The sequence below is a fragment of the Malus domestica genome, chromosome 17 (genome assembly GCF_042453785.1).
Source record: "Malus domestica chromosome 17, GDT2T_hap1".
Lineage (NCBI taxonomy): Eukaryota > Viridiplantae > Streptophyta > Magnoliopsida > Rosales > Rosaceae > Malus > Malus domestica.
In genome coordinates this window covers 5303489-5319449 of record NC_091677.1, presented here as the reverse complement: position 1 = coordinate 5319449, position 15961 = coordinate 5303489, and the positions used below count along the sequence as shown (strand labels likewise).

At 39.2% G+C, this 15961-nt stretch overlaps 2 protein-coding genes and 1 long non-coding RNA gene across 4 annotated transcripts; all 3 read right to left on the bottom strand.

Annotated features, from left to right (window-relative positions):
- Nucleotides 1-253: 253 nt before the first annotated feature.
- LOC103425904 (uncharacterized) lies at nt 254-2493 on the bottom strand. Its single transcript, XR_011578223.1, has 2 exons — nt 2309-2493; nt 254-1117 (listed from the first exon to the last, which is right to left on the bottom strand). It is a non-coding gene; the product is annotated as an uncharacterized lncRNA (long non-coding RNA).
- A 449-nt stretch (nt 2494-2942) lies between these two features.
- LOC103425905 (DNA-directed RNA polymerase 2B, chloroplastic/mitochondrial-like) lies at nt 2943-10833 on the bottom strand. The gene is made up of 19 exons (XM_029097425.2): nt 9679-10833; nt 9078-9287; nt 8850-8983; nt 8697-8766; nt 8328-8386; nt 7817-7934; nt 7582-7695; nt 7100-7231; nt 6604-7020; nt 5883-5933; nt 5660-5730; nt 5413-5497; nt 5031-5183; nt 4818-4892; nt 4642-4731; nt 4480-4527; nt 4060-4174; nt 3857-3960; nt 2943-3726 (listed from the first exon to the last, which is right to left on the bottom strand). Exons 1-19 carry the CDS (start codon nt 10594-10596, stop codon nt 3616-3618), a joined length of 3075 nt encoding a protein of 1024 aa, XP_028953258.2. The 5' UTR covers nt 10597-10833; the 3' UTR covers nt 2943-3615.
- A 998-nt stretch (nt 10834-11831) lies between these two features.
- LOC103425906 (uncharacterized) lies at nt 11832-15017 on the bottom strand. 2 transcript variants are annotated; one of them, XM_008364006.4, is made up of 6 exons: nt 14317-15017; nt 14132-14168; nt 13533-13769; nt 13387-13434; nt 12363-12808; nt 11832-12232 (listed from the first exon to the last, which is right to left on the bottom strand). In XM_008364006.4, the coding sequence occupies exons 1-6, from the start codon at nt 14616-14618 to the stop codon at nt 12160-12162; spliced, it is 1143 nt and encodes a 380-aa protein (XP_008362228.1). In that variant the 5' UTR covers nt 14619-15017; the 3' UTR covers nt 11832-12159. The 2 variants fall into 2 exon arrangements, with proteins under 2 accessions (XP_008362228.1, XP_008362229.1); XM_008364007.4 differs by lacking the exon at nt 11832-12232 and having other exon boundaries at nt 12583-12795; nt 14317-14862.
- Between the last annotated feature and the right edge of the window lie 944 nt (nt 15018-15961).

Below are 15961 nucleotides of genomic sequence, written 5' to 3'. Positions count from 1 at the left end.
TTTGGTTCACGAGTTTGGGAACAATTTGTAAAATCTTATGAAGTGAATGACATTTGAAAATGAGGTTTCCGCAAACCTTGGAACGTTTGTGATTGCTTATGTAGAAAGTACTTCTAAAAAATGCTTTTATGAGAAGCATAATAAAATTTTGTTTGAAAATCCAATTATTTCTTTTAGAAAAACGCTTGGAAACGTTAGATATATCTGAATTACTGTTGCACTTTCTAGTTTCAAAGAAAACGTTGGCGAAAAATTGGTCCGATCAAATCCTTGGCTATTTCGGTCCCTCTGGCTTGTTTGGAAGTGCTTTTGAAAGTTCTTTCAAATAATTAAAAGCGCTTTTGGATCACCAAATGCTCTTTTAAACCTAAAATTGACAAGGCAAATCTTCAATATACGAGAGTAACGGAATTCACATATCTTCAGGCCTCACATTCCACCTTGACTTGCACTTTCTTCTCCCATCTGTGCAATAAAGCGGCAACAAACTCCAACGACGGAACCGGTGCTAGTTCCACAGGTAGCTTATTATCATCATCACCAACCCTACAAATCCAGCCGTACAAAGGTCTAAGCCTCCGCGGTGCAACACTATCCGGGCAAAAAACTGTGATTGAGAGCTTAGCTGCTGACGCTTCGACGCCATTTCCACTTCCTGCATCATCCAGAAGAGAAGCATCCTTGTTTTCAGAACCGCCTTGTTTCTCAAGAATTGTTTCAATCAGGAGGGAGTAAGCACCTTCTTCGATAAAGGGCCATCCGGTTGTATCACCATCTTCCCCATAAACTTCCAGTAGTTCTTTCACTGTATCACAAACTAAATTCTCCGAAAAACCCATGGGTTTCATAGCATCAATCGCAGCACACATTCGAGTATTGCGCTTCCTGGGTCGTCCTCTTGGTCTTGGGGCCATTGTCAGAGTCGTAGACACTCTGAAACAGGAAAATAGAGCCTTCCTTAAAATATGTAAACACACAAATGAGCTGGAGAGCCGGTTGGAGCTGGGAACTGACTAGCATGTACAAGCAAAGTCCAACGATTGATGAGCAGTTCCTGGAAAACCTGGAACTCCAAGTGAGTTGTCCACCATATTGGCTGATTTCCAGATGCAATTATCTGTTTCACATTCAAGATTACAAAATATATAATCTTAAATTCACACAATAAACTACAAATCAAGAAAAGCATATCGAAACATCAGTCAAAAATCAATCGAAGAGGAGCTAAAGCATGTCAAATAGACCCACAGAAGCTCAAACACCTCAAGACCTTCCATCATTTTCCAACACAAATCACACGAGGAAAACTTACATTATAACCATACAAAAATCAATCCCCTTATGCCCATCAGTCCTTCCATTTGGGCGAGCAACCACCTCAAGTCAACATAGTTTCCATGAACCACAAAATTCACAAGAGAGAGCGAGAAGGATATTAAAGCAGTACTCTTGTTAGTCCAAGCATGCTTGCACACGTGCGCCTGAATGCATATAGAATATAATCACATAGCAACTCCCTTGATTTCTACCCCAACACCCTTTCAAGTATATCAGGCTTTATGCATTTACTTTTTTGGTAAGGAATAAATCGGATTAACCATATAAGATTGTTAACAGAACTACTGAAGCTAGTGTAGTTGTAAAGCTATTTGCTAAACGAAATCAGCACAAATCATATAAAAACAATCCATTTCTGTCACCGCAAACCTCTAAAAACGCAATCTTAAGTCGATAAGAGGGGCGATGAACAACATTCAGAACTTCGTATCTGCATTAACCATAAAAACTAAGTACAGAAGCTAATCCATATCACTGGAAATCGTGCCCGAAAAGGCGAAAACAAAGATTATTTGCCAAAGGAAACATTCTACATTGCCATTTTTGCTTGATGCAGATGTAAATCCAGACCATACTTGGATAAATAAGTCATGAACAACTTAAGATTGTAAGCAACTTGTATAAAATTAAAAGCTCTTGGACTTTAACTTATCTCCATAAAGTTCCAACCCACCACTGCAACCCTAGAGTTGAAACATATAACACACCCGGTTAACAAAAACTGAAACTTTTGAAGTTTTGAGATATTATTTACCAAATTTTAGCATTTTCTATTTCTAAAACACAAAAAAAAAAATAAATAAATAAATAAAAAATCAGAAACAAAATAAATATGGATTCTGTAGTGTTTATTTCTGAAGCTTCTGATTTCACAAACGATGTTTTTTTTAAAAAAATGCAAAAATGAGAGAAAGATGGCACATTTGCAATTACCCAGAAAAGTTAAAATTAAAAAAGGCAGTAGCTTTACCAATTAGAAACCTTCTACATGCAGAGAACTGCAGCTTGTTTCTTCCTTGAGTGTTTTTGAGGCCCGAAACGGTGCGTTTTGGGGCTACTGAACTGGGTTTTTGTTGAGGTTTGAAGAAGGAAAAGGAAGAAGGGGGTGATGATCAATAAAGCGGAAGGTGTGACTAGCTGTAGGTGGCAACGACTGAAAGGACCGATCGGCAAATATTTTCAGATAAGACAACGGACCTTGGGGCTAATTCGTGAATAGTGTTAAATGTATAATGTCTGTTCCACCCCCGCTAAATGACCAGAAAGTAAGGGTATTTTTGAATTTTCACGTTCTGGTGTTTGTTCCTAATCTAAATTAGACCTGCCCTTAGGATGGACTGAGATCCTTCACCATTGGATCATTAGTCATTAAATTCTTAGCTAAAAATCTAAGGGTCACGAATCTAGGTGCGTTTTGTGGCTTGCCAAGCCACTAATACAACGTCTTGTGAAAAGTCATTGCATACAATTTTGATTAGTAAGTCATCACGGCACAATATCAGTAAACTCATTCCACCTAAATTCTCGGTGTTTTAGGAAAACGGTTTCTTCCTTTAGTTATGTTTGTGTTTACAAACACCAAACAGAGCTTATATAAACTTGCATTTTTAATAATGAGATATTAATTTGTATTTTGATTATCTGTAAAGGAATTGTTCCCCAAATATTTACAAACCAAATTTACCGCTCAAATTTCCAAGAATGGAATTAAGGGCAGTGTTATCCACACAACAGGTTTTACTTCTAAAGCCCCTTTCTCAATTTTTGACCGTCGGATTAAAGATCAATGGCAATGGCTGTGAATATAGCACTATCCTAGAATTAAAACATATTAACATTAAACCATCTTCACCAGCAACCTGCAACATGACATGGTCCTCTGGCATTCTTTAGACTAGATACCGGTCGAATCGGCCACAAAGCTCTACATACTTCACACGAGCGACGTGACGGATAGCTAAGGTATGAGTTCTCAGCTAACTGTACTAACATATTTGTTTCTCAGCTTCGTACAGAAGCTTGTACGATTATGTATCAGCCTCGGATTAGCTTCTGGAGCACAATGGCGTTGTGAACCCAAGAGTTCATGCTGAATATCGTACACTGGCATCGGGATTTCCTCAAGCTATACAGGTATAATGTGGCTCAGTCTCTATCAGGGTTCTCATTCAGGCTGCTTCCATTTTCTTGGTGCCGTAGATAGAAGCAGAGGGAGCACCATAGGCAGATCGCTAATTGAGGCGAAGGTAGTTGAAAATGAAGATCACTCTCCATATATCAGTTGAAGAAATAAGGCGACTCTAACACGTCCCTTAAATCAAAGTCACCCCGCTCGGGCAAGGGAGGGAAAGTTAATGTGGGAAAGGACTGCTGAAAGCTCTCCAACAACTGGAAACAAAACAGATAATTGGTTAGATCAACAACTGTTTACATCTTTCAACAACGCACTTGTGATGCTTCACGATTCTTTTCAAATTAACTAGAAAGGAGAGAACTTCAGAATAGAATAGTACTGTACATTCTCTAGTATTGGAGTCTCATATAGTTCGACAAACTTTTCACGAAGTATTCTGTTCATTTCATCCACATCACAAGCGTGTGTCCAGTACGAGTCATGAACTCCTGTAATCATGTTATTACACAGCCATTATAAGAGTGTACATTGTGTGTGCGTGTGTTAGAGAGAGCAGGGTAATTGAAATGGAGCACACAAGAACTGACCTGCAAAGTTTAAGCCTGCCCTTTTACAGGAAACCGCAGTCATCATCATATGAGAACTATCGAGGGAATGAACAAAATTTGGTGGGAACGCTGTCCGCTGCCTCTTGACCATGACCTATGGACAAAATATTCAGTTTGAGATCTGAGGCTCCGAGACTTCCAATCTTTGAAACGATGTCCATGTCGGTGATTCTCAAATTTTTAGACCTTTCTGACCATAACCATGTGGCTAATTAAACATGTTGAAAATAAACCGACCATGCCCGAGGTAACTCAAAGATGGCACGGCATTTTTTCCTTTCTTTTCTTAGATAAAAAAATAGATTGATGCTAGTTACCTTCCATACTTCAAAGGATGACGAGAAAACTATTGATCTACATTTTCCTATAGCATCCTTTAAATGAATATAGCTACAGTACCTTTTCTGTTTCTTGCTGTAACGTCAAAACTTGAAGGGAAGTTTTAATCTGCAACAAATTCAACCAGAAGCTATTAAACTTGATTTAACCTTATAAGTAATTATGAATACAATAAAAAATATTGATGACCCTTGTTGACTCGGTGAAATTTTTAATACTCACAAGATGCCTGCCGAATTTACGGTAAGGTTGCACAACTGGAAGTCCAAGCGGAGTTGTCCATCGTACTGGCTCATTTTCAGATGCAATTATCTGAAAATCAAGATAAAAATTTCAAAACATCAGGAAAACATCGTGAGCGAGAAAGAAACAAAAGAAAAGAGGAATCTGGTACAAACTTTTGCACATTCACCAAGCCAGCTCATGATACTTCGTGCAGCTTCAAACATCTCACCTAGAGCAGTTAAGGTGATCTGCATATGATGTCGAGACTCGTTTCATTATAAAATTCTCATGAATACTGATGCACATGCTCACAAGCATATGAAAATATTGTTACAAATTATGCGAAGACAAAAATTGACACCCTCACAATATGAACTTTCTGGTACCTTTGCAGCATAACAAGCACAGCTAAAAAGCTCTACGTCATCTGAAATGGCAGTGCGTTCCTTCAACCTCCTCTTGATTTGATCCCGAGCACCGATGTAAGTGACACCATATACTGACGTCATCACTGTCTGCTTCACCAATTTTCTATCCACCTGCATATGTACAGCCATCGGGGTTAACTCTTAGTTGCATAAAATAATCAGGTAGCCAAAAGAAAATGCCAGTTTACATAAAATAATCAGATAACAGCCATTTTCTGATATATTATTAAACCACACGTTTTGATGAAAATTGAATGATTTTAAATCTAATGTTACGATATCCACTTTGTTTTAATAAGATATGCATCAAAAGACTGTACTGAAGAGTTGTAAAATCAACCTGATCTACTAATACTTTTGCACGCAATGCCTCTGGAAAAACTGCAGGATCCTTCTGTGCATCCCTTCGCATGATTTCCAGTACCCTGCACCGAGAATGTGACACTTTTTCATGAATAAATTACTTAATCATGACATGTTGACAGCTTACACGTAAATTGAGAAAAGTAATACTCATGCGTAGAATGAAGAGGTTCTACTACTATACTCATCATGTGATACCTCTGCCCTAGTCATAAACCGCTTACCTAGCAGCTATTCCTGAGTATACATCTGCAGGCTTCTCTCCTGCAACAAGATTGACGGCAGCTGCTCCCAACTGAATGGAAAATTTCCAATGAGAAAAAAATTCCAAACTAACTCATACAATTTCCCAATATACCATAAGTAGACATGGGAGTGAGGGAGTGAAGTTGGGTGGGGGAGTTCACGTATGACCTTCTCTAAAGTAAATTGAGAGAAAGAAATTACCTTGTCTCTTCCAAGGGCAGCATAGTGTTGTAAACCATTGCAAGAGCCATCCTAGAGAAAATCAATTAAAAATCAAGAAATGTAAAATAATATATTCCAGATTATATCACTGCAGATGAGTAATGACAAGGCAGACAACTCATATCTGAAAGGAGCTATTAACCAGCTTAAGACAACAGTCCCTCATTTGCAAAACATAGAAATCACCTGCTAAGTTCTCTATAGGATACTGTAGGAAACAAAGCCATCAAAACTTACTTCTTAGGTTGTTTCAACATAAACCTGAAGGAAGGAGGTTACGAGTCCAAGAAACAAATCCCCCAAGATTCCCCTACCCCCACCCAACAAAAGGGAAGCAAAAAGGTACATATGCATGTGTTAGCATTCAAGCGCAGAAAAGATCTATGCCTCAACCAAATTTGAACTCTATGGCAGACCTCTGATAGCTCCGCTAACACAAGGGACAAGGCTCACACTTACCTTTTCTCTTCACCTTTTTTTCTGGGTAGTTTTCCAATTTAATTCTCTTATAACTCTAACATAAGAAGACCTAGAATACATAATGTCCTTCATAAATGTCCGAAACCGCATAATTTAAACATCCAGAACTAATTGATTACTTCTGGCAGTCCCCTTGTCAGCTTATTTCTCCTAGCTTGAAGGTAAATACAACACAATTTTCATGAACCGAAGATCTGATGCCATGACAATGTAAATGTACCTGATGTATGGGAATATGTGAAATAAAAGTCTCTGGAGAAGAGCTTCTCAAAGCTTCCGCAAGGTTAATGCACACAGCCAAGCACTGAAATGGATCTTCTGCCTTCAACCACCAGCGTCTTCCTTCTAGTGGTCTGTCCACAGAATCAAATATATCATCTAAATGACTCTCTATAAATGCTATTCGACCCTCGCGAGATAATTTGTCCACACCGCTCCCATACAGATTTGCCAAGTGTATCTTTAGCCAACGTAAGCCTGACTTTCCAAGGGGGCGTCCCTCTGCAAACTCCAAAATACCCCGGGATAGATCTGAACCAAGATGATTTAAGTATGGGTGCATAGGATATGCACGGCCCCGAAAGTCAAGATTGTGTGGATAATAAAAACCTTCTTCATCCTTCATCTTCCGTGCTACCTGCTCCCCGGTAAAAATGAGTTTAATAAATTCTAAGTACATTATGGTTACTGACTCAGAGGAGTGAAATAAATCTTACAGTTAGTTTAAGCTCCAAGTCACAACGCTGTGAATGCCTCTCCATGTTCTCTTTCTTCGCAGACTTCACCTTCCATTTCCATTTCTTAAGCAGTATTTCATCATCAGTATCTGGTTCATCTGGTAATGGAACCTGAATGCAAAAAATAAAGGAAAAAATAGCTTCGGATCAATTTCAACAAATCAAAATTGGCTCACAAGATTGATAACAATATTTTTGAAATAAATGGCGTGAGAAAAAAAAACTTAAAAACTGATTAAACCAACCATTTGGTTCAGTTGTTAAGTTCAGTTGAAATTTGAATTTCCTCAAATTAATTAAAGTTGATCTTGAAATTTGAATTTCCCCAAATTAATTAAAGTTGATCTTGTCTTTGGCTTTCGCCAAAGCAAGGCAAAAGAACGAACCGACCTCCTAATATGTGCGAAGAATCTTGATTCTTTTTTCTTCCTTTTGTGTGTGTGTGTGACTAATAAACTCACATTATCACGGTCCACCAAATCAGCGAGACGGCCTCCACTAGCCCATATTCTATCTACAACATTAAGTACCCTCTTATTAACCCTCCATCTGGTATTTCCAAGTGTGTCCAGGGCCTGGTCAGGAAAACATAAAATCAACACATAAGGCACCACATCCTCATGTTGGTTTAGTTCCATAAAACTTTCATGATGAAAAAAGTCATACAACGCTTGTATGTATACAAAGTTTACAAACCTTAAAAACTGGTTCCAGTTGCTGCCTTGGGATCTTCTTAATTGCTTCACGCTGCTGTTTAGCTCCATGAGTGCGCATGACATAGGATGGTAGAAAAAAGTAACCTCCTCTATCATAACTGAAAAGACAAATTTATAAAACCGCAAAACGGAAATAAAACGGGTTAACCCAAAAGTAATCTGAAATTCTATCACATAAAGGACTATGAAGAAGTTGAATTCTATGTTCAATGTTGATGCACTATGAAAGCATCATGCCACCTTTGAAGATAGAATTAAATGCAGGAGTTGTCCTATTCGATTCCTATATCAAACCCTATTCTCTATTTCCAGCTCAGACCCCCCAAGAATGCAATATATTAGAATAGCTTCTACACATTTCATTCCATCCATTACTGATTTTATGAATTACAGACTTCAATCTGATCTTATGTGAACTTCAAATAAAAATTAACAAAAGAACGACTTTAAAATTGGGCAAAACTGGTAACACATAGCTGTAATTATCATACCCTGTCCAGTTGACTGGTGGTACCAACATTGGCATATAAGGAATCACCATGTGGCTTGCCTGCATAAACAGTAAAAGTTATTGATAAATCTTGGACTAAAGAAGAATATAAATTCCTGCAAGCTTCTTAAGATGTGTCCTTTGACAGGAAAATGAAAAAACTTATACATAATTAGCTTAGCCAACATTCCATCACCTGCTAGGGACAAATGGACAATACTATACAATATTCCAGATCCTATCAAACTATTTTATCGACAACATTCCTAGATCCTAAAAGTATAAATTCATAAAAATAGTTCCAAGAGCCAACAGACATCTCCAATTGTTTCAAGAATAACAGAATGGAAAAAGGATCGAAGTTACTTACTGTTTTCTCAAGGCCTTTGAGAACAAGAGGGTTGCATTGAATAACACCAAATCTTCTGCTGGTGGTATTCCTGTTGAAAGAAAAGTCCACATTAACATAAAATTATTCGGGAGGGGAGGTGTACAGTTATCAATAGTACAGACTAGTAAATACTTTGGATCTTTTGTGACAGTCGTAAGTGTGTGTACAAATGCAGGTCGTATATCTGGTGGAGAATCTGCTGACTGATCGGCCGGAGGTTGTATAAAAGCCGTTTGAATCAACAGTTCAATCAGACGACTGCCGACCTGAGAAATACGTAGGAAACAAGTGGCATTTTAGAATGCATGTAAATAAAATGCTGATTAAAGTTCTACCAGTTAAAGCATAGACCATGCAAACCTTAGCCTTGGCTTCCAGGCTCCAGGGTTTTGAAGCATCATATTTCCTCACTATATGTCTCACTGCTCGCAGTTTTTGCTTTTTCATCAATTTCGTAACCTTTTTATTCAGCTTCTCTTGTTCCTTCATTACATCATCAGACTCTCGGTTTTCCTCATCCTTGTTGACCTTTTTCTTTCTCGTCTGTTCCAAAAAATTGTGTATTCTAACCTGATGCATTGAAGCAGTGATATATCAGTGCTCATCTAGGAGAGATGGACGGCATGACACGGTTAGAGTAAGAAAACCAAGCCATAGGAATACTGTTTTACTTAGTCCATCTAGAGAACAACAAGAACAAGGCCCTAAGGTTTTAGATTTTAGATCATTCCCTGAGTCCCTTTCCACACAAACTTAACATGGTTCGGGAAAAAAAAAAGGCAAAAATAGGAATTTCACTATGGCACCACCGTTAACTGGATTCCAGCAAAGAAAAATGAAACTAAACAGAAAAATAAAATGACTGCAATCCTACTCCTGAATGGAATTGACTATTAACCAGGTAGAGAAAACTGAAACCGAATCAAAACGTCCATGAATATGTGTAATGAAAAGTTCACACCTCCTGCTCAATGGCTTCACCTATGGTGCAAGCAGCTGCTACCACCCTGCAAGTTCCATGTTCGCCTCCAGTCATCAACAATCCCATCAGCTTATGCATTGTAATAACCGACATCATATCAGCCGGTAACTGATCAAAATAAGGCGCATAGGCTGCCTTATTCTTCCCCTTCCGGCACAGGTTTTGCTCGTGTTCAATGGCATTGCGCAGAGGCTCAAACCAACCAAGAAACAAAGACTTCATGTATGGCAAATTGGGAGCTAACTTGTGCTCACACATGTCCATCATAAGCTCCCTATACTCCTTCGCCGCCCGTTCCCATGCTTCAGTCTCAATCTTTATCTGTCTTCTCTTTAGCGCAAGGTACTTCGCCTGCCCCATTCCTCTCACTCTCCTCTGCCGCATCCGCCGCCAATGATCCGTCTGCCTCTTGCCCTCTTTACTCATTTGCTGCAATAGCTCTTGAACTTCATCAACAACAGACACATCCTCCTCGGCATCAGTGGAAGAAACCGCCTCCGCGACGCTTGCATACCCTTTGGGGAAAAACCCATTAAACCCAATCGGATTCCTCACAGACCCCAAACTTGGATTCCCCATATAACCCTCACCTGAAGAAATCTCACCTTTCCTGCAAAAACCCACCTCCGGAAAACCCTTTAAGCAAGAACCCGTCTCAAAAGCCTTGAAATTTTCCGAGAAAACAGATTCCCGGGAAAACCTCAGAAGGCTATAAGCTCTAGAAATAGACTGTGAATTCAGACGACACCTCTGGTTCCCGGAAATGACCTGCTTAGCCAAGTTTCTCCACAAACTAGTGGATATCATTGATGGGCTCTTGTGGAAAACTATGGGGATTTGAAATGCGCAATTCTTGGTGGTATTTGCAGGGGGAAATGGGGTTTGGATGCAGGACATCAAATTAAAAAGATCAAATATTTTTGGAGGAGATGAATTGGTGAGAGTGATGAAAGTGGGATCAGAGGAAATGGTTCGAAGAAGGGATTTGGAGACGCAATCAAATTCATCAGAGAGAGAGGGAGGGAGGGAGGGAGGGAGGGAGGGAAAGAGAGAGAGGGGAGGAAGAAGCAAACCAGTGAGCAAGCAGCGGCCTAAAGCCCTTGACCCTTTTCTTAAACCCTGACTCCGGCAGTAGTTAGTAGTTTACGCTTTTGATTTTTGGAAAATTAATTAAAATATTTTGAAAATTTTAAATTTTAAAGATAAAAAACAAAATAAAAAGTAGAATAAATAGTACTAAGATTGATTTGTTAGCGTAAAAATAAGATTTTTTGTTAAGGTGAATAATACCGTAAATTTTTCGTTAAGTTCCTTTTATTTTTGCTTGCTTGGTGCCTGACTGGGAGTTTGGGGCGTTTCTATTATTTTCACTCTTTGGGGGCCAATTTGTGTAATTTGATGATAAATATGGTGCGTCTGTTCCATACGTATGGTGATGATGTGGCTTAATCAACCTCTAGTTTTTCCTTTTATTTTCTTAATGATAAATAGGATTTCAAAGCACACAGAAATTTTGGGTCAGATTGTTTCACTAATCAGTAGCACATGTTGCGTCGTAGGTTACTTTTTTTAAGTGAATTCTGCTAACAACACATCTACATGAGATTCACAACTATGAAATCGAAGCATGGATGAAACATAAAACCGAATACTCATATTGTTTGTTTGGATGTGTTTTAAAATAACTAAAAGTGTTTATAAATAAAATATTTTTTAATTCAAAAAACACTTGAGGTGTTTTCTACAAGAAGCATCAGTTATGTGCACGTTACATGCTTTTACAAGATTTACAAGCATTTTTATTAAGGATTGTTTCCAAAAATATTTTCATCAAAAGCTTTCACTAATTGTAAACGCACATTCAAACAAGCTCTTAGTATCTCGGAAGATCAGGTTAAGGCGAAAACACTCGTCACATAACTTAAATGGGGACAAATATGACCGGTGTGTCAACACTAATCTCGCCGGTTACGAACCCTAACACCATGGCGAGGGCTAACATGAATGAAATCTTGATAACCAATAGACTTTGTTGATCATACAGTAACACTACACAATGTTCTTGTGGGAACTCTTGCTTCATACTACATTACAACTGAAAGTATTCACACGCAGAGAGAGAGAGAGAGAGAGAGAGAGAGAGAGGTTAGATTTATTAAGCTGGAGAATTAAGTGAGATACAAAAGTTGCCTGGTCTAACAAATTTCTTGTTCTTCCTCTTTAAGAATGAGAAACAATGACATCCTATCACCTAAACCCCGCCCATGTGTAAATAACCATTAGACCGTACATCTTTCTTGGATTTGCACTAGTGACGTATACAATACTTGAACTTCTCTACGTAGCTGGTTCTCATCCTACGGACATTTTTCGTATCACCCAAACGACCCAATTAAACCAATCAAATAAATAGAAGCGGGGTAGAAGGCAGATTTCCATTTGTGAACTGATCCAATCTCTTCACGCACTGGTAGCTGTGGGCTTAAAACAATCAATATTGCACAATCCAACTGATCTGAACATCTCGCCGAAGCTGCCACCAAAGTTAAATTTCAACCGTCAGAAAAACTCGAGTTGTATGTGTCGATGCTATGATGTGAACAGTTGAATTTCGCAATATAAAGCATGTATGGGTGAAAACTGAAAAACAAAAACTTGCTTACCGGTCAATGCTATTTCTTGCTCTCTCTGGCTGATCTACGCTATTACTTGCTTTTTCAGGTTGGTCCATACTCTTTCTTGTTCTCTCTCTCTTATCAGTGCTGGCCCTTGACCTCTCTCTACGATCTGTACTTAACCTGGGGTTTTCTATATGATCGGTACTTGGTCTACAATTCTCTTTGTGATCTGTGCTGGAACAAGATTTCTCCCTGATGTCAGTGCTTTTCCGCGGATTTTCTGGTTGACCTGTAACTGGCCCTGATTTATTCCTCAGATGTGGATATTTCTCAATGGTCGATACGAACTTTTTGACATGCTTTATGTACTGTGGGTAGAGCTCCAAGTCACAATGATTACCTCCTTTTATCCATAATGGCTCATACTTCTCCTTACAATTATCCCAAAGCTGCTTGCCATGAGACCAATCCACAACATCATCAGCCGTCCCCTGCAAGCAATGGGAAAACTCAGAACAAAACAACCTGGCAAATAAGTACACTTCTGAAACTAAACCACACATATTTAATGATACTATAAGACCAGGTTTGCATGGTTTCAAAGATATTTGTTAGCTATCTACCTTTTCTGTCATTATTTACTGTTTACCTAGATTAGTTGGATTAGTAAAACGGGAAAAACAATAAATTCCAGGTCAAAGAGTTTGATAACTATACATAGACACATAAAAAATAAAAAGCTATTAGCTACACTTCTTCCCCGGGTTGTAAGTCATCCAACAGGATGGATGAAGATAAAAAAGCATACAGTCAAGAAATGTCAAGCACATAAAGATTCTTAAAAGAAATTATTTAGACTACACACGCAAAAAAAAAAATCACCACCGGCGTGGTGAAGACCAGCAAATTTGGAACATGAAGACACGAAGTGTTAGCGCATCAGTGCACATGTTGAAGACTAGTGTAACCAATTTGTTAGGTCATCAATATGCATTACTAGGTTTCCATATTTAGATTCACTAGAGTCTAGGAAAACAAAGCATACAATTTAAAGAAAAAAAGCACTCACATGAATCACCAGAACGGGACAACTGACCAAGGGTATTTTGTCAATGTTCTGCACCATGAATAGGAGAACTCTCATTAGCGTGATGCAATCCCAAATGTTGTGAAAAATGTGAGCCTAAAGCTGAGCAATTAACAAAGATTAAGTACCTTATAAATGTCAAACCAATATGTTCGCTTCACTGGATACATGACACGAAGACCAGACATGATCGGACTGTGAAGAACCACTGCCCTCAATCTTGGTAACCGGGTTGCTAAATCGAGAGTAGGCCCACTACCAACTGATTGCCCATATAAAATAATATCCTCCTCCTTCGCACCGTACCTCTCCACAAGGCATCTATATGCAGCTTCTACGTCTGCATAAGTGTTTTGCTCACTCGGCTGTCCACAAGAGAGAAAATATATATCTCATTTCGAACATTCTCCTAACCAATTATAGCTAAGACTTGCTTTCATTCATCCAATGATCAATTTGGTCTCTAGGAAAGAAGAAACCTTTCTAATTAACAGCATAAAGTAGCCTGAAAAACTCGACAAACGGGTGCATCGCAAATAATAAAACCAAATTCAAGTTTCATTATCTTATGATGGAAAATTGCAAGAAAAGAAACCCTACTGAAATTAATTATACAGAACATATAGCGATCAGATTAACATTTTCTAGTTTCTCTACCCTACTACTGGAGCTATGTTTCCAGGGCTTTCAAACAAATCAGCACAAAATCGAAAGCGAAATCTCATACCTTCCCAGTGGACTGTCCGTAGCCCGAATAATCATACCTATAAAACACAAATAAATCCCATAAAGTTCAAAACTTTACAACTTACAAACACACATAAATCATATTTTGTGCAAAAATAGAAACACAGATACTTAGTCACAAATCAAACAGTGAAATTTACAGATTCACTGTAATTAATTACTGACCCCAACAAGTTGACTCGGAGGTGAAGACTCAGCTCACTGAACAACTCGTACATCTGACCCAGATCAGCCGCGTTCCCATGCGAGTGCAGAACAGTAAGCTTCGCCGACGGATTCCTTATGTACACCGCCACGACGTCGTTCCCTCTCTTGGTCCTCAGCTTCAAGACGTCGACGTTTTCCCTAGTCCCCACCCCGGTCATCTTCAGCTTCCCACTATCCTCCTCCTTCTCCACCCCGTACGACGGCGGGCTCGGCGGGAAAAACGCGAACTTGGCCGCCATTGATGACGTCACTGCCCCCATCTCAAACCCAAATATAAAAAATATACAGAAAAAAAAAACCCAAATTTTAACTTAATTGAAACTGGAGAGTGTGAAGAGCTTGATTCAAGCTCATTTAAATTCTTGGGTCGGAAAATTGGTGTTTGGTTGACGAGAAAGTGAGAGAAAATTAGATCCTAGGGTTTGGAGTCCGGGGAAGGACGGTTTTTTCAGCTTAGAGAGAGAGAGAGAGAGGGGGCGGAGGATTTTCCGGCGTGGAAAGGGTGGGCAGCACGTGTGAAATGATTGAAGTTTGTAGAACGAGCGGAGGGGGGAGTAGTGGTCCGGTGATGGCGATACGAGAGAAAAGTAACTGCAAGCGGCTTTAGTGAGCCGCCACGTGTCCACTCTGGGCACCGTGGTCCACTGATCCTTCTTGCGAGCTGTCTTCCTTCGCTATGGGCCAGATGGCTTTGCCAGATTGTCAAACATAACATATTGTTTTTGCTTTGTTTTATTTTTGTTTTTTTATGCTTTAGAAATTAAGATAAATAGTGTTTTTTTTTTTTTTGGATGTTGTGCAATTGCCAGAAAATGGGTTTCTGTGGACGTCCGTCAAAGACAATAGATGAGAGCTGTTCTTTTGTATTTTGTGTATTTTTTTCCCACACATGTTGTGAGAGCGTGGTTGTAAACTTTATTAAGAAAATTGTATAATAATAAATTCGCATTTTTGAAACTATTGAACTAAAATTTATAGTTATTAGTAATTGGTAGTTATTTACGTATGACTCGAGCATTTATGTAACAATCCGTTCCGAAATTTAAGGAACTAAAGGGTATTTTGGTAATTTCACTTTGGTTGTAGGATATTTGTTTGAAATGTGACTTTATGGCCTTAAATGGTGTGTCTAAGGTTGCCCATGTCTGATTTCGTCCTTGGCCCCATTTCCTTTTTTTCTCTATCTCTCTCTCTCTCTCTCTCTCTCTCCCCCCCCCCCCCGGTGTGAACTCTTGGACACTCTCTCTCCCTCTTCCTCTTGATGCACTCTTCCATCCCTGAGAACCCACCCACACACACACATAGACACCACTACCCACCACCATCACTCTTCCCTCCCCGTGAGCCCCACGAAACCTAGAGCAAAGGAAAAGCACACTCAACCCCCATGTACCGTGGCTACGCCACTGTGCATCTCCTTTTTCGACTAACCATTGACGTATGTGAGTCCCCTTAACCTTCTAGATGATGTTTTAAGGTCGATTTAAGGTTAGTGTTAAGTTGTGTATATTGAACACGGAAACTCGTCGAGGAAGGATTTCCCACTTCTCGACGAGGAAACCATAGCTTGCAAGGCGTCTTCCGGCCAACTCTGGCCACCACA